The following is a 23,067-nucleotide window of genomic DNA, read 5'->3' on the forward strand; positions in this document are numbered from 1 at the left end:
TGAGCAAACATTTCAACTATATGTTTTCCGACAAGCTTAGATACAATGCATGCATGTCACTGCACTAGTCATATGATCAAACGAGAAGGATCGTGTACTAAATATGTCCCATGGTTATCCGTCAAAAAAGGAGTACATGCAAAACTATCCAATTCTCAACTTTTTGCATTCCTTTCTTCATTCATTATTTTTATCAGATTCAAAAAAAAAAAAAAAATCGTATAGTAAATTTTTCTAAATTATCCTCCGCCACCTTCTTCCTCTCTGCAAACAGAATGGAACGCCGCAAACAGGTAATCCAATCAATGATTTAAATGCAGAAATAAAAAATGCACTTCTATATTTTAGAGTTTTCTTTCAAAATAAATAAATAAATATATTCTAATATATTTATTTATTCTCTATAATGGGAATTAAGTATTTATTCTCATATATGTAAACCTCATAATTTCCAGGGTTATTACAATAAATTTCTCTCATTTATAAGAATAAAATGAATCCCACAATTGCAATCTATATGCTTCAAAAATTTTTTTTGCAATTTATCTATTTCTTTTCCGACATTTTCATTGGGTTCTTTTACCGTTCTTATATTAAAAAAGTAAGAACATGTTTAAATTTCTTGTGAGCAGAAAGATGACTTGACTGTACCCAAATTCGGGGGGTGGGAAGAAAAGGTTGGAGGAGGATTTAACACTGATTACTCAATGGTTTTCAATAGAGCACGTGCTAATAGAAAACAAGTGAAAAAAGATCGAATTGATAATCCAAACAGCATCGGCAATGAAGCAGAAATAAATCCGGTGAATCAACAGCAACATAATCATGCCCATGATGATTCCGTTACTGTAAGTCTCCCCCTTACCATGCAACTTCCTCTATCTTTCATCATCTAGACTTGTTTTCTGCCCATGTATCCTACGGGCTGCTTGAATATGTTTTGTATTGTCTAGACTGTACCCTGGGAGCGCAATTGACAAACCAAGGTTCTGTAGTTATTTGATTGTTCTTACATTTGGTCAAGTGCGAGTTAAAACTCAAAGATGCAGAAGATTTGCAGCCAAAAAAAATGCAGAAGTGTAGAACACTAGCCATATTTTGGCAGAGTTGCAACTGTGTCATTAACAAACCATAGAACTGTTTGAAATTGGGCTATTTTCATGTCAGACTCATCCCTACCCGAATTCGGCAACTGCTTATAATACGATGTAATGGCTAATGAAAACTGACCGTGAAGTAACAGGAGAAACAAAATAATGACGTTTTTTTTTATCTTTCTAATTCACATAAGTCAGTTCCACCTTAGAGTACTAGTAGTAATCTAGTGTGTTTGTTGATATATATGCAGAGAAAGAAGAGAATTCTGAGTTACTTCAGTTGTTGCATAAGGGTCTGATGTCGTCACATGAATATGGATTGGAGATCTGAGATTCATTTTTACCAGATAAATTATACTATAGGCAAAAGTAGAATTTATACACCACAAGAGAACTTTACAACTTAAGGTGTTTTGGAGACATTTGCAACTAAAAGTTGGTAGTGAATACATGAACCAAGATCAGCTTATAGTGGTTTATTTCATTTCTTGTGTGGCCCATCCTAGGGCTGATTTGTTCACAGGTTTGCTAACTCTATATGTGAATATAGGTGGTTGTATTCTAAACCTGATTGTAAGACATATTCATTGCACATTATTTCACTGTTCTTTATATGGATCTAATTTTTGTATCAATATTGACCGAGCTCCTTTGTGCACAAATTTTGTGTCTGGCTCATTAACTTCATGCAAATAAAACATGTGGCCGCAGTATTATTCATAAAATGGCAATCTACATTACCGTCTAAGATTTACAAATAATAATGACTTACACTTGATACTGCAGGCCATAGTATATACAGTTTAGAGAGTATTATGTAACCGAGCTTGGATGTAACTACATTTGAAATGTTTCAGATACGATCCTTTTATTTGTGCTTCAACTCAATAATATAGGACATGGTATGTACAGTTTAGTGGTTAATAAATTGAGATTTAAAAATCAAGATTGATCTCTGAAGCGTCGAACAGGAGCTTTCAGGGAAGACAAGTATGCAGCATCAGCCTTACTAATACCATTGAATAGATAATTGAAAGGAGACATTTTTATGTACCTCCCAGAGCCAGGAATAACTTTGAGTTCATCATTTTCCCATACAACTCTTCCTCCAGCAATTGTAACTTCAACTTTCCCCTGTATTAAGAAAGAGAGAGACCAAAATTTTCATAAACCAACCATCTTATCATGTTTAAATGATCAATAAAAAGAAAATAATGACGGCAATGAAAATTTTGAAACTTGTAAAACAATAGTGAAATTGCAATACTGGCGATGGTTAAAAATAAGAACGACCAAATCATGTAGATGCAAGCTTTTTACTCCATCCTAAATGCCTATTCCTTTAAAGAACAGTTTAGCCGAAACCTCGGGTATGTTTGTTAACCAGCAGTAACAGCCTTCTGAAGGAAATAGGTGATGAAGTCGTCTTATGAAGAAAGATTGCAAGGACCTCTCGTCATATTTAAACCACAAAGGGCCAAAATTTAATCTTTTATATGATAAAATGCCTGTGACCTCAAACCCTTGTATACATTACCTTATGGTTGTATAGATGAAAGTAATAAATAAATATAAACTAGCTACATCTCGTCCAGGTGCTTTCTACTGCATCTGGACGAAACCCCAGGTGCTTTCTAGCATATGAAATTAGCATGTGCAAGAAACGAGACGAAACCCCAGGTGCTTTCTACTGCTAAATTAGCCACATGGAAAGACTTTTCATCAAACACCTTGCTTTTGCACAAGTGAAGCAAGATACAAAACATCCAAAATGGAAGAACGGATACAACAAATAATGATTAGAAAGATGTCCATATTCCAGATTAGTATAAAAAAAACTCCTTTTCTCGTCCACACTCTTTAATCCAAAGACCGAGGAGTGTCAAAAATATTTATACAAATTTAGTACTTGTTCATGTACATCAAAAGGATAACTATTGAGCGGAGACCTATCGACTATAGCCAATAGTATATCAGATTAGAAGTATATGAAAACATAATTGCAGTAAAGACTTAAAATTGGCATCACAGGAAGTACCTTTAGTTTCAATCCTTCATAAACATTAGTATCCGTTCTCGAATGGTGAGACTTGGCAGATATTTGGACGCTTGAGTTTGGATTTAGTATTATAATATCGGCATCAGATCCAGCTAGTATAGCACCCTTTCTAGGATATATATTAAAGATCCTTGCACTGTTAATTTTTCAGATAAATTAGCCAAATATTGACCACACATCTGCAGCATGCACCTAGTTCAACATCCTAACTAAGAAGTAAGGGCATTAACGCATTTCTTTGGTTTCCGCAGAAGAATCTTATAAAGTGAAAGGTTCACCAACTCGTATGTTTATCCATATCCTAGATTAGAAAACCATGAAGAGACAGATTTTTGTGCAGTTCCCAGGCATCCAACCTATATGGCTACAAATATATACTCAACAGTCTGTGTAAATGCGTAGTGGTCCTGTGCCCCATGGCACTCCATTATCAGAGAAAGAAAACAAGGGTAAAAAATACCATATTTGACAAAAAGATCATATACGGATTGAATAAGGCACTACAAATTTGTGATTATAAAAGCATACCATTCGGTACTTGTTATCCGCACATAGTCTGTAACAGATATCTGACCTGACTCCTGCAGAAAGATTATATTAAAGATAAACTGATAAAGTGGAGTCGCAGAACTCACTACCGACTCAAACCCTTATCAAGTTAGTAAGTTAGCCCTCAATTTATGGATTCTTACCACCATCAAATCCCAAACAACATGCATCCTCTCTTCTATACCTGCAAATTGCGTATAAGGATACAACTAAGATATTACCAAACTGTTTCAGTATCTCAGCCTCCAAAATAAAAACCAAGCATATAGGAACTCGGGATTACCATTTACCCCATTGGGAATCTTTCGAAAATCATCAATACCAAAAGCTTTTTGAGTAGAATTGAAAGTGCAATGATCAGTTCCTACAAGCTGCAACATCAAAGTCTAGTGAACAATGGAACAAAAAGTTCATCTGCAACTGCCTAACAGAAACATTTTCAATCATCAAACTTCTAACAACCTGCAGGTGACATCAAGGCAAACCTAGTGATGGTATAAAACAAGGATGGCTGTACAAGCTTGTCTAAAATTTCATTTCAAAGTTTTAAGAGCAGCACTAATCGATGATCCTATGGACTACCATTGATATATTATGGTTGAGGTGCTATATTGTGTAAATTTGAGGTGCTAACTTAACGTCACACTATCGATCCAAAAAAAAAAAAGACTTCACTTCACATTAGACTACTTGAGAAGAGTAAAACTCAACTTCACACTAGACTACTTGAGAAGAGTAAATAGGATAATGTCATGCTGGGAAGGTTCTTCATTAACAGTTTTTATTGATAGCTCTATCCAAATTCCAAAGAACAAATGAAAAGAGAGGTGATGGCAATGACTTCAAAGTAACTTCTATCCTCCTCCTACATTAAGCTTATTTAACACATTTACTGCCGTTAGATAGGAAATAGAACATGAAAGAGCGAAGGAAGCTATCAAAAGTAGCCACTAGCAATGCTCCTAATACTGGTACCAGCGTGTGAATTCACCTGCAAAACTCCTGTTGAAAGGGCAGCTTGAAGGGCTTTACCATGTCCCAGTTTTCTTATTGGAGGACTCATGACATACCTGAAAGAACGGAAAGGTTACACATGTTTCTTGAGAAAATATTAAGCAGGAGAGAATCCAAAGATATTCTGATTCTTACTTAGCTGCAGTGGTGAAATCAGGATCCCAAAGTTTAGAATCATCAAGCACCAATCCAGAGGTTACAGGTTCTCCAATAACCTTTTGCCCTGCAGTTTCGTAACAGCAGATTTAAGAGGTTACCACCATATGTTCTAACAAAACAAGTACATAACTTCTACTGTACAAACTAAGAGCTAATATTGTCACCAGTGTTTTAAGACATGGAATTCTGGTGTTCATGGTGTTCAGTGTGCCTTTGTTTTAGGATGATTTTCTGAAAGTAAAGAATTGAAATTATGTTTATGAGTTTGCCTCCAAGTCCTTGCGTATATCAAGATAATGATCATTGAAGGATATTTTTCAGTCGTGAGGAAAAGGGGTTGGTTGCAGGGAGGAAAGCAGAGAAAGAGTATAAGGAAGTACAATGCTCCTACATTTTCCTTTGCTTCCCTCCATGCCAAAAATCAACCCCTTTTCCATGCTTACAACTGAAACTACCCTTGAACGATCCTTATCTTGATTTAGGAAAGGACTTAGAGTCAGTCAATCTCTCCCAGGCTCATTAACCGAAAATAGCCTTACAATTAGCAATAAATACTCTAGAAAACAACCAAAGATTACAAGTTATCTCCTCATCCTATCTCTTTATTTCACTTGTGATTGCATCAATCATATTCATCATTTATTTTCTTAAAGTTAAAACCCAAATTTTACCTTATTATATCCAAAAGTTTCCTCTAAAATATACTCTATCTTGAAGCTGAGTGTAAATGATGATTCAGTATCCTAGTTTTCCTTGAACTAAATTGAGAAGCTTGTTCTAATTATGCAATATCAGACTGCACAGATGCATCACTATTCATCAATACCAGGAAAAACTTGTATAAAGGGAAACAGAATCTTAACCTAACTTTTGAGCCTTAGCTATCTCCTCCATGGCATCAATGCTCATCACGTGAACTATGTACAGGGGTGTATTTATGAATCCTGCCAAACGAATAGCTCTTGCAGTAGCCTCTCCTTCAAGCTTATTAAGAATTAAACATTAAGTGAAGTTATACCAGAACAGATGTTCTCTCCTTGCAGGATTTGGCCAAAAAAGGTCCATAACATAAACCAACAACTATCTACTATTAAGGTGGAGAAGTAAATGTTTTAATGGTTTCAAACGTACATCTCATAAAACATGTTAAAAGCTGAAAACTATGCATTAGAAATTTAGAACATCGCATGGATATGGGAACAATTTAAAAGAATTTGAAAAGGAGAGACTGAAAATTGGCATTTGGTGGAAAGTTCATTAGCAATGAACTTGAAGTAAAATTTTAAACATAAATTTGTTTTGGAGTTACCACAGGGGGTCTCGAAAGAGGATGACCCTCTGGACCAGTTATACCAAGCTCGATCATTCTTTTCTGTCCTTCGGCTACAGCATCTCCATTTTCTGCATGAACCATAGTCAAGGCACCAAGAGACTTGCACTTTTTGAAGGCCTCCAATAGAAGTTCGTCGTTTATCATAAGAGACCCTTTGTAGGCAAGGAAAAATTTGAAAGAGTTGATACCTATCAGTCAACAACAGAAAATCTTTTAACAATATGTCACGGTATGTAAATGATTGTGAAACATCTCAATAGCAGTATTAACATCAAATTCATTTAAAGAAAAGATGTTAAATACAACGGAATGTAAAAGGAGAAATGCTCACCCTTATCCTTAACCATGATCTCCATGTCCCTTGCAACAACTTCATCCCATTTTGTAACGGCCATATGAAAACCATAATCCATGCATGATTTTTTTGCCTTTTGGGTATAAGATTCAAATCCGGCAGTTAAACTTCCATTAACTGGTATGACAAAGTCAATGTGCATCGTTGTCCCCCCTGCTAATGCAGCAGCTTGGCCGCTAAAGAAGTCATCAATAGTCTCAGTACCCATGAACTCCATTGCTAGGTGTGTGTGAGGATCAATACCTCCTGTTACCATAACCATTACAAATTAGTATGCACATGTTCATCATCGTAAAACTTAAAAAATGTAGGATAGGTACAACGTAAGTAGGTGAGTGTGGAAAGCCCATACTTACACCTAAGCTGTATAAAATCTGCAAGGAAGGGAACTCAAATGCAGTGAGAGAATAGAGAACATATATCGTAAGAAGAAAAAGTAATAAGATTCGGAATACCATACAAAAAATGAAACAGGAATGGGTCATCCCGGTCCTATACCTAATCGAGTACTGAAATTGAAACTGGCAAAAACTAGAACTAACTCATTAACAAGTTTTGACACAAAGGAGATGGATGGATTAGTACATAAAGCTTTTTGCTTTTGGATGAGTTTTGTGCCTCATAATGAGAAAAAGCAAGACCTACTTGCTTAGAGAAATCATGGTAACACCATATTGACCAAATGCAACAATTGTATCTTATCCTGTCAGGCTCGTGTACTCTTCACTCTCTTCATTTTTACTGGTTTTGTCCGTTTAATATATCATTGACCATGTAAAATAGCACTCAACAATATTTATTTATTTTTAATTCGATAACAGACTCCGTGTGCGCATGCATGCGCATCATGTTTAAGCCAGTAGCAATTATGCTATCCCAATCTTTCCACCCTAAATTGAGTGTTCCTTTGGTCAACATGCATCAGCATGAACAATCATACAATCATACAACTCTACCAAGCAGTAAAAATAATAATTATTGAAGTCATTTTACTGGTGAATAAGTCTGCAGTGTTTCCTGTTTGCCCAAACAGGATAACGTATTCAAATTTCAAAAGCATACATGCAAAAAAAAATCTGAAATTTACCTGGCATTACATACTTCCCAGTGGCATCAAGTACTGTTACATCATCACCAACCTACAGAGTCCAATTTAGGATAACTTCAGAACAACCTTTTTGTGTGTCAAAATCTTTACACAAAATTCAAGATTCGGTCATAAGATCGAACAAATTTTGACAAGTGAAAAAAAATGGATGTCTACAGCAGAGAGAATCAAGACGCTATCCCTGCTCTGAGAATGCAAACTCTGATTGGGATGATGTGCAACAAGCCAGGTCAGGTGTATGTATATGGAGAAATACAACCTGGCCCACTATAAATTATGCATCCAGATCCACCCTGGTTCTGTGTAAGTTTTGGGGCCAAGAATATATTCGCTAATATTCGCTATGATAGCTGGTCCATGAGATTACTTGCTGCGTAAATAATTCCGTCAAGCACTACCTTATCTGGGAGATACTCTGGGGTGCTCAGTGTTCTATAGAATTGGCTCCGGTCGTAATGGATTAGGTGAGGTCCTGTGGTTTTCCCATTCAGAATTTTCTGCACACATATTGCTTATGTCCTTTGTATTCTCTCATTTGGTTATTGTTATTTTATGTGTCTAATTTTTACTACCTGAACCGTTATAAGTTCTTACAATGGTGTTATATATCCTTACAATGGTCTACTACATTGGCTTTCTGATATAAGTGATTTGGTGTTTTACCTGGTTATAAGAAGTACATAAAACTTAAGTATCAGAATAAACTTAAATTTTTCAAAATAGAATCAATGTATTATGATGTTAACCTCAGATCCCCCAGCAAAATGAAGTACCTGAAATTTAATCTAGTTCTAACACACTCAAACTTGAATTCATTCGCATGAATTTCTTATTCGTTTAGAAAAACTATCAACATCTAATGAATCTTCCGTGGTGTGTATGCTCAACAAAAAAAAAATTACTAAAAATGAAAAGGAAGGAGGAGAAAAACTGAGATTTTAAAGTACCATGATATTTGGCTGCAAGGAGACAATGATCCCATCTTCGACATAGACATCAGCTATTTCTTGATGATGAGCATTTACAACAGTACCTCCTTTTATCAACAACTTTGAAGATGACGATCCAATTCCACACTCAGAATCTCCATATCCCACACCACAGAACTATATTAAAAAAACAAAAAATCAAAGTCCAATTCTTCTTAATTAGCAACTCTAGTGTAGAATATAAACAATTTAACCCTAATTGAGAAGATTAATGAACATTAATGGATCAAATCAGAAATTTACCCCAGGAATTGAGTGCGATTTGATGGTGGAAATTTGGAGAAGAAGAAAGAAGAGAGGGAAAGTGAAGTGAATCAAAGTCATCAATCTGATTGATTCTGCTGCTGGTTGGGTTACGTCTGTGCTGAATATTTTCAGTCCAGATTCGTCACTGGAATCTTTTTTAGTACTATCTTCCTTCGGATTCTGACTTTGAAGGAGAAATACAGAAAATAGTAAACAAATAAGCGAAAGACCCGGAAATGTTCATCGTGTGTGGGGGCAGGGGATGACGCGCGAGTCTTCTACTTGTTTTGAATTCCCGGGAATCGAGTGGGTCCCCAAGTACCACACCACACCACACACTACAACAGTAGAACTCCAAGATTGGCATTAAATCATCTCCTATCACCTTGAATCGCTTAGAACCAGTCCGTGGACCAGCTCTTGGATGGCAACCCCGAGTTGAACAAAATGTCACTATTGGTAAACATATTAAGCTATAAAAAATCAAGGTGATATTCTTTGAGTTACACAAACACCACTCATATTATTTGGCTAAATGAAAACCATACCCATGAAAAATGAAACAAAAATCCCATTTCCATTTAAAATTATTAAATTTAGTTTTTATTACTTTATGTATTTCCAAACCTGCCCTTATATTGTGCGTATATATCTTTATTCTCCTCTCGTGATTTCATTTTTTTATTTTTTTTTAGCCTCCTTCCCCTAAGACTACCACCACCGCACCACCGCACCACTACTTCCAGATCAGAAACCAACACTTCATCCTCTTCCTCCTCCTTCGTATCCACCAACACCTCCTTTTTTCTCCTATTATCATTTCACATCGCCACCAACAACACATCTGCTTCCACCAAACAGGTTATGATGTTCAGATCTGACATCAACACCACCTCCATCATCACCTCCTCCTCCCCGTTCACTACCAGTAGCATCACCTAAGCCCTAAAATGAGAAATCATCTGTTCTCATTCAATTTTTTCCCCAAATTCGTTAGTTGCAGCTGAGAGCTCATATTGGATCTGAGATTGAGACTGGTGATTTATCGATGTAGGAGATTAAATGGGTTATTTACGGAACTGGTGGTGGAATTGATTGCTGAAGTAGACAAAGATCGATGTAGCTGAGATTTTGATGAAATTGGTTGATTGTTGCTGTTGAAATTCATGGGTTTGACAGAAAGAAGAGCGGTGATGTTTAATGCCGGAAATTATAAAGAAGAGATGGCTTTGCTGGTGGATTTGATAGATTCGCAGCAACATCAGCGTGGGTGTGGTGATGAATATTGGAGCTGAAAAGATGGGTTTAATGGAGGTAGTGAATGATTAAAGTTGCAGTTATTGAGTTTGTGCATGTAAAATCAGTTGAAGAATGTAGGGAATGAACCCGTTTGATATTGTTTTGGTTCATGACTGAGATGCATTTGTAGTTGCTTCAAATGGAGGATACGAGCAGTGAAGATAATCACCAGCAATATGTTGGAACCCTTTTTGGTTTCATCAATTCTACTGTTATTTTGGAACCAAAATAGGTTGGAACCCTTTTTGGTTTCATCATTGGTTTTCTAACTGTGCACTATTGAGTTGTCAAAGTATATCGAATTTGGCTTGGCTTGTTGTGTTATTAATTATTATCATGACTTGATAACATTGTGTTGAATGTCGATTGCCAAAAAAAAAGTCCTTGGTGTGTTTCCTGTTATACTTTAATATTTCGTTGTAATTAGACTTCTCCCTGGAACATGAGAATTTTCCACGCCTTGAAATATATCAAAAATTTGAGTTTAAAACAAGCCGTGATACGGCCATTTTCCTTTTGGTTTCACATGCAATATGTTGGAACCCTTTCTGGTTTCATCATTTTACTACTATGGCGGAATAGAAATATGCTAGAACCTTTTTTGGTTTCATCAAAAAACAGACATAACATTATGCGACAATATGGTTTGGGTTAAACATAAGTAAAACCATTACAAACATTATTTACAACTAGTTGACAGTATACTAATTGAAACCATTCATAAACCTTTTATAAACTATTATAAGCATTTAAGTTTACAACTAGTTGACAGTACACTAATTTTTATGTCTTCCTTTATGATTCTTTTAGTGGGTTGTCCATCAGGATCTTGTAGCACAACTTTGCTCTCATGTTTTCCACCCTTTCTGAAATATCCTCTTCAAGAGACTCCATGTTTCCCTTCAAGAGGCTCTTCATGTAATAGCAAACATGAAGGCCACAATCTACCCTGAAATTACAAAACAAATTTCTCAATGGTTAGCACTTGCAAAAGAAAATTGTTGGTATGAAATTACAAACATTACTGGTAGAACCAACAAGGGAATCTTCACGTCTTTTCCCTGCAAAACAAAACTGATTTTAGCAGCCAAAACAAGAATAAACTAACACTGCCATACCAATATTGGTAGAACCAAGAAGGGAAGAATGATGAAACCAAAATTGGTTTCATCAAAACTACCATAATTAACCAACACCACCAAACCAGTATTGGTGGAACCAAATTCGACAAGGGAAGAATGATGAAACCAAAATTGGTTTCATCAAAACTACCAGAATTAACCAAAACCACCAAACCAGTATCGGTGGAACCAAATTCGACAAGGGAATAATGATGAAACCATTTTTGGTTTCATCAAAACTACCAGAGTTAATCAACACACCAACAGAGTTTTGGTGAAACCAAATTATACGAATTGAAATAGTGCAACCAACAATGGTTTCATCAAAACTACAGAGTTAATCAACACATCAACAAATTTTTGGTGGAACCAAATTTGACAAAAGTGAAAATACTGTAACCAAATTTGACTAGAGTTACTCGCGCAAAAAATGGTTTAAGTCTAAATAAGATCAATATGAGTAATTATTTTACTAAGCAATTCATTAGTTTATGAAGAACAGATAAATCGATGATGAATCCAAACACATAAAATGTCGATCCATGTTAGTTCACACACTTAATAATTTACGAAGAACATGAAACAAAAGCTTCAGTTTACCTTTTGGAGTATTTTTGATCGTTTTACAGAGAAATTCATCTTTCTTCTTCACTTGTTGAGCATTTTTCTTCACCGTTTTTACCAGCTTTTATGATTTTAGGTCATAATTTGTTTCAATTTTGAGTTCTAATATTAGGTTTCAGGAGAATCGATTGATTTCTAATCTTAAGTTTTAGGAGAATCGATTGATTTCTAATCTTAGATTCTAATCTTAGGTTTCCAATCGATTGTATATCAAGCGAATCCTAGAATTTCCTAGATCTGTTTCTGATTTTTGAGAAGAAAAGGAAAGAGAATAGCTAAAAGAGAACGATGGAACGAGGAAATACTTATTTTGGTCTGAAAAAGCAAGGGTATTTCAGACAGTTCTGGAAATTTGGGTTTTTTTTATGTCATTTGTTTCGTTGGACCTATCTTACACCGATAGTGACAGCCCTGGGGCTGTAACCCGCACGTTATTGGGTAAATAGAAATAATTGTAGTTCCTTGTCAACTGCTTGAACACCAACCAAAAGTTAATGAAAAATTTTATCCAGTCTGATAGTAACGTGTTTGTCAATCGAACTATCGGCCTACTCAAGTGAAATCATAGAACCCAGTTTTTATATGGGCGTCTTACAATATAGAAGGAAGGACATTTGAAAGCTGGCACTATCTTTAACCTCTGGGATTTTCTCAACCCTTCCTTTGATTTAAAATTAGTAGGAAATACCAATAACATGGTAATTTTGGGTCGAGTTACGTTGGTGTGTGAGAATAGGGGACCCCAAACCCGACCGGAAAGATTCTTTCTGATTACCATGTGGAATTTTCATTTGATACTTAATAGGGGAAAGCCACTTTACTAGAAGGAAAGCTGACTATGGTATGGTCTTGTTGACTTCGGGTCAATATGGGATGAATTTAATAATTAACTTTCCCGATCAGAAAACATTTTTGGAGTTTGATTTCCCATATACCTTACCCGATATCTAGACTGCATGTACATCAATATAACCTATCTCAAACTGTAATGGTTGAACTTCCATTTATTGAAAATTCTTAAATCATTCGTAATTAAAACACAAACAATGAGGAACATTAGCCTAATTCCATATTGCTTCATAAACTATAGTTTTCTTCTTGTAAAGGACAACACTTTCTGTTTCTGGCGTTGCAATCACGAACTGCCCGCTCCGTCTACGATGTGGTCGGGCCACATACAATGAGTATGTGGCCCATCTTTATTTCTTGACACCTGTATAACCTAAAAACCTGCCCCCTCTAAATCCCCGTAAAGCATTTACTTTTTGAGAAAAAGTAGAAAGTTAATTTCTTTTTTAGTTAAACAGTTGTGTAATAAAACAGTTTTTAAACTTTTTTTTCTACTTTACAATATGTGTCAAAATATAAAGAGTGGGGCAACCGCGAACTGCCTCTATGGACTCGAACATCTAATCACATAAAATAATTAAACAAATCATATAAGTAATCTAAATGATTATGTTAGAGTTGAATTCAGTTAAGTCCAAAATAGATCGGGTGGGCACTCATCGCATGTATCATCTCCAACTGGAGCAACATAAAACTGTAAGTTGTATATGCGAATAAAAAATCATTGCATATGCAAACAAAAATAATTAAAGAAGTAAGCTAATAGAGATCATTCCCGTGGTTGCGATCATGGCAAATCGAAACTATATATACTGCTTAACAAGTTATTATATATTTTCACCTTGAACTATTAATCATCTCTGCGTGCTGCGGATCTAGTAGAATTATCATTTCTTCAACTCCGTATCTTGGGATTAAGATAATAGACTTTGAACAATTGAACGTATTTGATATTGTTAGGGTTTACGGTTTGTATAGTTCAGTTAAGGTTATACAGGAAATCAAGCATAATTCTAAATCCACCCAAAGTCAAATAAGTTGGATAAAAGTCAGCTTTCTCTCTAGTAAAAGTAGTTTTCCCCTATTAATTATCTTTCATTTACCGGACCACATCTCGTTCTCATAACTGGAGATCATTGTGGGCAAGTAGCTCAATCGAAAAGAGCTCAACAATTGATCAAGCTAAATACTTAAGAAGATATAGAGCAAATACAATAGTGATGACATACAGCGAGAGGAGAACTAGAAACTAAAAATGGAAATATATTACAACAGAGAACTACTATAAAAAGACTAGCAGCTGGGGTTTGTGTGGGTCTTTCAATGTTCATCGTCAACCTCTTTTATGGTCTGAAGGATGTTTGAAACACTAACAGATAGGTGTTCTGAGTGTAGCTCAATATCCTTTAAAATCTTACCGAAATTTACTTTATAAGCTGCACAACGTTCTTCATATGCTGAGCACCGTCTTTGGAATCTTTGTCTCTCATTGTAGAGTTCTGAGGTTAGTTCCCGAATTCTTTTATCCTTCGCATCCTGCAAAAGCAAACCAAGGAAAAGTATGATGGTGTTGAAGACATGATTACATGACATTGTACTATAGACGACAGCTTATTCCACTCCCAACTAAAAGTCAACTGATCTTCAGGAATCAAGAACAGTTATCAAACTCTCGAGTATTAACAAGAAGATGCAGGAACAATTATCATTATCTTTGAGGGTAATATACTAGGTAAACTGAATTCTTGGACAATCAATGTGTGGGTTCCATGGAGCAGCAACAAGAATCATGTTAGCTCTTCCAGTCACCTCCAAGATTAATACAGGAGCAGTCAAGTGCATGCATACCTCAGTTGACGCCTTCACCGATGATCGTCTCACTAGAACCTCTGCAGGACCCATTAGGTCATGATTATGCTCTCTAACGAAGTTTGTGACAACCCATTTCTTAATTTCCCTCCTGTAAGCAATGACTAAAATTGCCTTGCACCCTGCTCTTGATTGCTTCGACAGTAGAATAGTTCTATCTTCTCCTAGGCATCTCTTTGGACGAAAACCTTCTTTAGAACATACATAATCAAACCCAATAACAGCTTCATCTATACGAGATCTTCGCTTACGGTTAACACGAATAGTGAAACCATTACGTCTGGCATAAGCACCATAATAATCTTTACCATCATCTGCCGAGTTGAACTCCATGCCTATACATGGTTCTGAAGGTCCCACATCTACAGTCAATTCTACAAGTTGATTGTCTTGTCTGCTGGTAGTATCACAATCTTCTATCTCAAAATCATCAAAAGTTTCACCATCCAACACCATATTACTGCCAATTAGATCTCCGAGATGAGATGTGCTTTCAGTCATACTCCTGCAAAAGCTGGCAAATTAAGTTCGCTTCCTCAAAGAGAGATGGTATACGTATACTACCTGGAACATTACTCCAACAAAAATCTCAGGACAAGAGGTAGAGAAAGCACTAGTCACTTCAACCCTCACAGTGTTGGGTGTGAAAACTCAAACACCTAAGACCTAACCCAAAAACCGGAAAAAGGCATCATACCCATCCATATTACAAGCCTTAATGTGGCAATGTTAAATTTGCATCCTAATAGAGCAGTCCAAAAAAGAACAAAGGTAAGGGTAATTATCCAAACTGGAATTAAGTCATTAGTTCAGACACAAACAGGAAACAGCCATTACTACAGGATATCATATATGGATTTACACAATACTTCACCAAGAATACTTGAATACAGTTTAATCGAACGTCTAAGACATCTATGAACTATTGGTCAAAAACAGCATATTAGCATGCACAAAATCACAAAAATTAGAAGACGTACGTCTGTAATCAAAGACAGTTGATTTATTTTAAGCTGTGTACTGTCTTAAATATACTAAAATCTGTTCTCTACTCTACCGTGTAGCGAAACTGCACAAGGTCATTGTACTTGGTCTTAGTTAACTGTACCACCCATTGTGAATTGGCTGCTGCTTCTCCCAATCGCAAAATGTCAGTCATCCTCCCGTACATCAAATCTCCCATTTCACGGATACAACAATATAAAACACATAACTGACAAGTCAACTAATGAATTGCTAACATACGGATAGTAACAACAGTGTGCACTGACATAAATATTCAAACCCATAAAATGGTCGTACTGCTGGCTATTTAGTGGAGGTGAGGTGGTGACATTATGTAGGAGGTGATGCCAAAGTGCTCCGATGTTGGCATCTAAGGTAAGAATACAAAGTTTCAAAGAAAAACATATAATTAACTAAATTTCGCCTTAATTTTTAACATGAGTGCTACTTCAGTTGATATAAGATAACGCCATTGTACTCAAAAGTGAAATTGGAAAACAGAACACTTAATGTTTATCAGAGGTCCACCACTTTGAGAAGAAGGCAGAGAATGGTCACCAGTTTCTTAAAGTATCGAGGTGTATCTATATCCTTCACACGGGTGGGAAACTGGGCATGGAGTACCCTTGTTTCAATGGTTTAAACTTTAAAATTCACGCCCTAAGATGCATCATAAATATAAAAGAGAAGAAAAAAGGGCATACATGTTGAGAATCATCCGCAAATCAATAGGGCGTCGCTAACCATTGGGTAAACGATCGAACACAGTTCACCCCAAATTTTAACTTTGCAAGTACAGGCAACTTTGGTGTTATTGGGATATTCATGATGCTGAATGCCCAAGTTCCTAGAAAAGCCACTGCTGATGTTCAAGCTCGATAGAAGTTCATGTCATCGACCTAAAAGACAATTTACTTATAGTTAGTAGTGATGCAGAGAGAACTAAGGAGCAGGAAATACTTCCTTAAATAAACAGACAATAAATATAATAAAATGGTAAACAATAAACATAGGCATGTAGAGTTGAAATCATAAGCATGCTAAGAACCAATAGGTAAAAGTCATAGAACCGAATGACAAGAACTCTTGATTCCACTATAGCACATTTCTCTTTTAGGAAAACTACAACATTTATTACTCCCCGCATTTTTTTGTTACTCAATACTCCCACAGGGCTTAAGCTTAAGATATTTCCTAGCTCAGGCATCCATGTTTTAACGATAGTATCAGGGTGTACTTAATGAAGAAGTGCCTGATTTGATTAAAAACATTGGCTGTAGCTGGCATTGAGACTTTAAAAATAAGAAGGGACATGGCGGAGTAACCAAATTGAAGCATTTTCAACAATGGCATCATGCAATACAATATACTAAGCGCAGCTGAGTGTTTAATTTTTTTCAGATTTTAAAAACCATTGTTCTCTCCACTCAGATGGTCTTATAGTCTTATCAATAAATTTCACAACTATCACCTACCCTCTCACTCCATTTTTCCCACAAAGAAACTTCAAAATCGCAAAACCCAACCTATCAATTTCTGTTTACAATCAATTGGCACATATGATTTAAATAGTATTACCTAAATTCATTCCGAACAAATTCACTCATCACTAATAACTACAATAAAGAAACACGGTCCCTTACCAACTAAATTGAATAACATTGCGATAATTAGATTAATTCTGAGAAGTTTCTCCTCATCAATTAGGAACATTACAACTGATTTTACATTCAAAGCAATCACATTTAACTGCAAAAAAAAGAGAAAAAGAAGCAAAAATACCAAAACTGGAACAAGAGAAGAGGTTGACCTCAGAGTTAATTACACCTTTAGATTGTTAGCTCGATCACCTTCTAAACTTTAGCGAGCGACTGAGAGGAGCTAGGGATTTTAAGTGCAGAAACTTGAGAAGACTCTTCTTCTAATGCAGCTTCCTTTAACCAACAGCATTGTACTTTGTAGAGCATTTTTTTTTTTTTTTGTGGCTGCCTGCTTCTAGGGAGGAGAGCTTTTTCTTGGGGATGGACAGATGAAGTGACCTTCTCAACTGACTTGGACTTCTGGTCAAAGCCCTAATGTTGGAAGTAGTACAAGAGTTTTCTTTCACCTGTGTCTGCTCCAAGTCCTTTCTGTGTGTGTGTTGTTAGTTTTTCCGTCTCTAGTTTTTTTTTTCTTCTATTCTAACAAGAAAAGAGGAAGAAAATTGGTAAAAGACCGGAAACAAGTATAAATAGAGAACCGATTGAATCGGTAGAGAAATGGTTTTCGGATTGTAAATCCACCATTTTTGATAGTTTTCTTCTTCTTGAGAAAGAGATACTCCATAGAAGGAGTGATTTGCTTTTGTTCTTGAATTTTCCGATGAAGTTTTCGGTAACCGGAGATCACCGGAGATGTGCTTGAAACCTTGTAAACCCAACATAAAACGACCATTGAAGTCGAGATAGGATGCTCTAAGAGCACAAAGGCAATCGCCATGAAGACGAAGATAACTTGCCGTCGGCAAGGATGGGTGAAACCCAAAACTAAATCTAAAAAACATCTAAATCCTAGCTAAAACAAAGAAAATCAAACAACAAACGCAAGGGAAAAGAGGGTATTGCTCGGATCTACCCCAAGGGGAGTAGATATAAGCAGTAGGAGATCGCCTTTCTGTCTCTAAATAGAACAGTTAGTATCCGTACAGTTCTTTAACTCTTGTCAGTCTAATACAGCTGGATAGTATAGCCTGTCTTTGTATCTTACTCTGCCTTATATATAAGGCTTGTACCACTAGTGGAAAAACAAAAACAAATAAGTCTGCTAGAAAAGCACTTAAAATCAGTTAAAACGACTAGTCTTGGAAGTCTGAGAATTGTAGTCTTCAATAAGACTGTTTCTGAGATTCTTTTATTTTTGAAATGAGGACTATCTTCATCAGTCAAATAGGTCTAACAGACACAGTCCTTTAATTAATTTTATATTAAAAACCATAAAAGTCGATCTACAGTTTTGGAAGTCTTACATCTGGGCAGAATAATTCAGAAAAGCTGATTCGTCTGAGTCCCAGTCTAACTGGTATTTCTGACTGAACCTATTACAGAAAATCTGACTCACCTGAATTGTCTGACTTATATCTAACTGAACCTATGATTAGATCATTTCATACACTGATCAAAACATTCACCATTCAATTCAAATTTGAAATTTGTTGTACAATAATTGACTGAATACACATGTGAATCGAGCTGACACTTTGGTCAAAACCCCAAAAAGCTCTACACAACTACTGAATTCACACTATTTTAAGTACTTTAAGATGTATTTTCTTACAATGGGCGGAAATCAACCTACAAACAATGAAATAAACTAAAACCAGCAAAAATGAACTGAGCTGCCCAACTGATCGGAATAGTGTACCTGCAGCAAAATAAGTTTGGGCATTAGAAGTTTAATAACAGATTTGTGGCAGCATAGTATGACTGGTTCTCACAAACAAGCAATTCTCTAACAGCTGACTTATAGTTAATCTTCCTCGCACAAATGAAACTCGAGTGGTGTGCAAATACTTCCAGACACTAATACATGTACATTCACAACAAATATAGCTGGCAATATCTATGCTAAGCAAAGACAAGAAAATTATGCCACACCTGCCAGTATAAAGAACAGATGCTAAGCAACTAAAACACGCATTTAAATTCATACATATGCTACAAGCATCAAGTAACCTGATCTCCAACGCATTCTAGACTTCAAGTAAATTCTTGTCAATTAATTCGTATGTTAAGTTTGTTCTTGTGAAGAACATGCTCACTAAAAACTGAATCGAAATTTATGCCATCACAACAAGAAAGAAAAAAGAGAAAGCATACCCCAAGCAATGCACAAATAGTTACAGGATCCTCAACTATGAGTCTATGGCTTTGACATTCAATCCTCTGCCTGATCCAGGTTAACGATCTTCCTAACTGATCTGCAACAACACCAAAGAGAAAACATTAATAAATATCAGAGTAATCTATGCAAAGACATCACAAGTCGTAATTACAAGCCTTGAAAAGAAAACAAAAAGTTTCAAGTGATTCAGTCTTCATATGGGTATGTATAAGCCTTCAAGACAAAAAGTTTACACTAAATACGCAGTCAGACACAATACAAGTTGCTTAGTCAGGTTATAAATTCCACCAATTTTAGGAATATAGATATAGACATAAAGAAACCAACTCACACTCTAGACCCATAACTTGCATCAATCAGTAACAACACAACATCGTCATTCTTTGCTGCATAGGTCAGGCCACTAAAATCATCATGGCATTCCATAAACGATTGCCTTCTGTTTTCACTTACAATACAGAGCCTTCCTAACCTACAACAGCATACACAAATGATTAACTTCAATCTGAAGTAGTGACTAAAAAGCTAATCACTCAAATAGCACATGAGTGTGTATGAACAAGCTGAATTCAAATGAAAGTGTCAAATAATACATGAATGCAATAGTTGTTATTCTCTATACAATTATCAATGTTAATGGACCTTTTCCACAAACACAGCAACCATGAAATTAAGCTATCAAACAACATGATTTTAAAACTTGCGAGTGGTAAACTTTAAGTGATGTCAAATTTTGTAGAATACAAAAGGGGTATTGCACCCTTTCACTTAAACCCACAAAAAGTTCCATTCTCCATTGAAATTACCTAACTTCTTCCCATAATTCGAAAAACAATAACCTACATAGCTTCGTGAGAAATCCAAATGAATAGTCTAAACCTCTTTTGGTTTCCTTTCAAGCAATTTAGAAATGTCCAAGTAGAACTACTCATGAAATTTATACAACTAAAAATATATCTAATTAGCCTCTAATCACCATAATGTATAAAGTATAAACAGATCACAGAGATTTAAATGTAAGTCCAATCGAAATATCAAACAGAAACGCAATAAAAGGTGCTTGAGGACACATAGTTTCAAGAAACAATTGAACCCTTACTGAATGGAAATTTCATGAGTAGTTTTACAATAACAACATAAGATGTATAACTGAGAGTGTTAGAGAATTACCCCAAGTTGTAACCTTGGTAGTGTTTCTCCCTTTCGACCTGGAAACAAGTATAAACGCACAGCTTTAATTTTGTTCAGCAATTCAGAATAACATCTATAAAACAACTCAGTATATGACCACATCTATAATATGTAAACAACTGAAAAATACTCCCTCCTTCCTAGTTTAGATGCCAAAATTGGGGATTTTTTTTGTCCTAGAATATTTGCTATACTCCATATTTTTCCACCTTTTATCCTGATTTGCCCCTAACTTGGAATCATGCCATAACATGGAGAATTGTGTATTTCAATTTTCAAGACACACTCTTAAATACTTTTCTCTATATATTTCTTCTAAATTGAATTTTTCCAACTAAACAACAAAAACCTAGACATTTAAAAACTGGGAACATTAAATACTAACTAGGGTAATTATGGGAAAAAAACTATTCTCCTTGTGTTTCTTAATCTTTGTGCAAAATCCAATTTTGGCATCTAAAATAGGACGGAGGGAGTATATTGACAAACAAAATGCAAGTTAAAACATAGATTAAAGGCATCGAAAACCTTGCAGATATTTTGGTCTCATTTGCCTTTCTAAACATAAACCTAATAGTTGTTGCATGAGCTAGTACATGCCCTCCTGCAGATTTCTTTAGATTTGAGAGTTGGCCTCCAGCTGAATCACCTATAACAACAATCATCTAATATAAATATTATTAGCATCTATGTACCCATTTACTGTGAGCTCACAAGCCTAACATCAGATATGTACACCAAAAAAACGTAACAAGAGTATGAAAAGATGTATGAAGTGGATACAACCTAAAACTTCTTCAACGGCAGAGCTTCCACTAGTGATTTTAATGACATGTATCCCCTGTTCAGATATTTTACCCAATTTCAATAAAACCCAAAAGGATTTGAACAAATAACAATCAAATAAAAATAAAGGGGATCTTACTTTAAGCAAGGTATTGCTTACAGTAATGTAACTGAAGATCTAAGTAGCATAACAACGATCGAATCCATACACTGAAATGAAAAACAAGAAAAGAAACTCTCATAATCAACAAATCAAGCATTCTGGCAACAAAACCCTAACTATTTATACAACATCAACAATTATTATGCTTTAGAAAAATTAAAAATTAAACCTAAAAATTCAACTCAAGAATCACTGCGACGGATGAATCTAAACCTGAAATTAAAATCAATAATTATCAACCCCTAATTTGATATACCAGAATAAAAACCCCAAAATTTCTAATCAGCAAAAACTTTGAAAAGAAAATCTATAGAACCATAAATTGAAACAACAAACAACAAGAAGAAAAGAAACCCCAATTTTAAATCACAAAGAAAACTTATTAAAACAACAAAGATTAAACCATAATAAACGGATCTGAAATTAATCTCTATTACAGAAGAAAGATATAATCGAGATGATTGTAAAGTGAGCTTGAAATTACTCTGGTGTTTCATGAGGGAGATGCGAATTTTAGGATTAGAGCTGAGAGAGAAATAAGAGAAAGAAAAGTGATGGAGAAAAGTGAAGCTGCGAGAGAACCGAGAGAGAAGAGGCAAACCCATCGATACAATATGCTTTCTTGTTTTTTGGAATCTTATGGAAACTATTTCCTACCACAGTCCTAATTATAATCTCTAATCTATAGCACAGTGGTGTTTTTTCCCATCCACCGTCAGTTGTTTTTGGGACAGATCTGGCCATAATTTTATTCACCAATCTTCACAAATAATTCACCTACTTTATTGTATCTGGTGGTTCATCGTCTTTCGGTTACTCTCTTTTTTCACGATTTTCTCAAATGATTAGTTACAGTCGTCAAAGTAACTGAATGACAAGCTCGGTGTCATCATCTCATTAGTTAAGTTTGTATTGTTGGTTTGATCCTACGGAAGAGAAGAAACCACAGTTTACATAACTTTGACTAACTGCTTTTCCTCAGTTAAGTTCCGATTAGTTTATTAATTTGAACCGCATTATGGATAACTATCCTTGACCAACCCGATATATATCCAACCTAATCCGTTCTTCCACATATATGTCGATCACCACAATTAACACTGGAATAAATTACAAATCTCTTCTTCCACATTTCCTTTGCTCGCCACAATTAACATCCGTAATTCACTAATTTATCCTCTTGGGTTCAATCTCTTGCTTATTGTTTCAAAACTTTTCTGTTGTTGTTGCAAGTTCATTTTTTATCTTAACCCCATTCTATGTTCTTAACTATTGATTGTTTTTCGAATGATCAAAACAGATACAAATTAAAAGGCAGGAGCGCATAGAGATTGCGCTATGAGTGTGTCCGTCAACTCCCGGGAAGATTCTC

The 23,067-nt window shown here is 35.6% G+C and overlaps 3 protein-coding genes across 16 annotated transcripts; all 3 read right to left on the minus strand.

Moving 5' to 3' along the window:
• Window positions 1-1,780: 1,780 nt before the first annotated feature.
• Window positions 1,781-9,169, minus strand: LOC113307880 (dihydropyrimidinase). Its single transcript, XM_026556346.1, has 13 exons — window positions 8,907-9,169; window positions 8,622-8,780; window positions 7,654-7,705; window positions 6,543-6,812; window positions 6,188-6,399; window positions 5,742-5,862; window positions 4,855-4,942; window positions 4,697-4,775; window positions 3,989-4,076; window positions 3,849-3,889; window positions 3,685-3,737; window positions 3,136-3,292; window positions 1,781-2,231 (listed from the first exon to the last, which is right to left on the minus strand). Exons 1-13 carry the CDS (start codon window positions 8,985-8,987, stop codon window positions 2,040-2,042), a joined length of 1,593 nt encoding a protein of 530 aa, XP_026412131.1. The 5' UTR covers window positions 8,988-9,169; the 3' UTR covers window positions 1,781-2,039.
• A 4,806-nt stretch (window positions 9,170-13,975) lies between these two features.
• Window positions 13,976-18,380, minus strand: LOC113309146 (protein FAR1-RELATED SEQUENCE 12-like). 5 transcript variants are annotated; one of them, XM_026557565.1, is made up of 4 exons: window positions 17,504-18,380; window positions 16,381-16,575; window positions 14,651-15,176; window positions 13,976-14,338 (listed from the first exon to the last, which is right to left on the minus strand). In XM_026557565.1, the coding sequence occupies exons 2-4, from the start codon at window positions 16,392-16,394 to the stop codon at window positions 14,123-14,125; spliced, it is 756 nt and encodes a 251-aa protein (XP_026413350.1). In that variant the 5' UTR covers window positions 16,395-16,575; window positions 17,504-18,380; the 3' UTR covers window positions 13,976-14,122. The 5 variants fall into 5 exon arrangements, with proteins under 5 accessions (XP_026413350.1, XP_026413348.1, XP_026413349.1 ...); XM_026557563.1 differs by having other exon boundaries at window positions 17,487-18,380; XM_026557564.1 differs by having other exon boundaries at window positions 17,459-18,380.
• Window positions 18,381-18,821: 441 nt separating this feature from the next.
• On the minus strand, window positions 18,822-22,348 carry LOC113314067. Of its 10 annotated transcripts, none has more exons than XR_003342244.1 (8): window positions 22,180-22,348; window positions 21,693-21,742; window positions 21,533-21,587; window positions 21,275-21,395; window positions 20,726-20,763; window positions 19,887-20,027; window positions 19,531-19,631; window positions 18,822-19,075 (listed from the first exon to the last, which is right to left on the minus strand). XR_003342244.1 is itself a non-coding variant. In XM_026562845.1 (7 exons), the coding sequence occupies exons 4-7, from the start codon at window positions 21,409-21,411 to the stop codon at window positions 19,025-19,027; spliced, it is 327 nt and encodes a 108-aa protein (XP_026418630.1). In that variant the 5' UTR covers window positions 21,533-21,587; window positions 21,693-21,742; window positions 22,180-22,348; the 3' UTR covers window positions 18,822-19,024. The 10 variants fall into 10 exon arrangements, 4 of the variants coding, with proteins under 4 accessions (XP_026418630.1, XP_026418631.1, XP_026418628.1 ...); XR_003342246.1 differs by having other exon boundaries at window positions 21,672-21,742; XR_003342247.1 differs by lacking the exon at window positions 21,275-21,395.
• Between the last annotated feature and the right edge of the window lie 719 nt (window positions 22,349-23,067).

This window comes from Papaver somniferum, chromosome 9, assembly GCF_003573695.1.
Source record: "Papaver somniferum cultivar HN1 chromosome 9, ASM357369v1, whole genome shotgun sequence".
NCBI lineage: Eukaryota > Viridiplantae > Streptophyta > Magnoliopsida > Ranunculales > Papaveraceae > Papaver > Papaver somniferum.

Coding starts and splice junctions, on each gene's coding strand:
- LOC113309146 (XM_026557561.1), bottom strand. CDS start 15,854: ATGGGAGATTTGATGTACGGGAGGATGACTGACATTTTGCGATTGGGA. Junction 15,177..15,759: donor GTACAGTTAACTAAGACCAA/GTACAATGACCT, acceptor CAGCTTTTGCAG/GAGTATGACTGAAAGCACAT. Junction 14,339..14,650: donor CGGTGAAGGCGTCAACTGAG/GTATGCATGCAC, acceptor TTGCTTTTGCAG/GATGCGAAGGATAAAAGAAT.
- LOC113307880 (XM_026556346.1), bottom strand. CDS start 8,987: ATGACTTTGATTCACTTCACTTTCCCTCTCTTCTTTCTTCTTCTCCAA. Junction 4,776..4,854: donor GATTTCACCACTGCAGCTAA/GTAAGAATCAGA, acceptor CCGTTCTTTCAG/GTATGTCATGAGTCCTCCAA. Junction 4,077..4,696: donor TTTCAACAGGAGTTTTGCAG/GTGAATTCACAC, acceptor TTGATGTTGCAG/CTTGTAGGAACTGATCATTG.
- LOC113314067 (XM_026562845.1), bottom strand. CDS start 21,411: ATGATTGTTGTTATAGGTGATTCAGCTGGAGGCCAACTCTCAAATCTA. Junction 20,764..21,274: donor GAGACCAAAATATCTGCAAG/GTTTTCGATGCC, acceptor ACTTGTTTCCAG/GTCGAAAGGGAGAAACACTA. Junction 19,632..20,725: donor TACCAAGGTTACAACTTGGG/GTAATTCTCTAA, acceptor GTGTTGTTGCAG/ATCAGTTAGGAAGATCGTTA.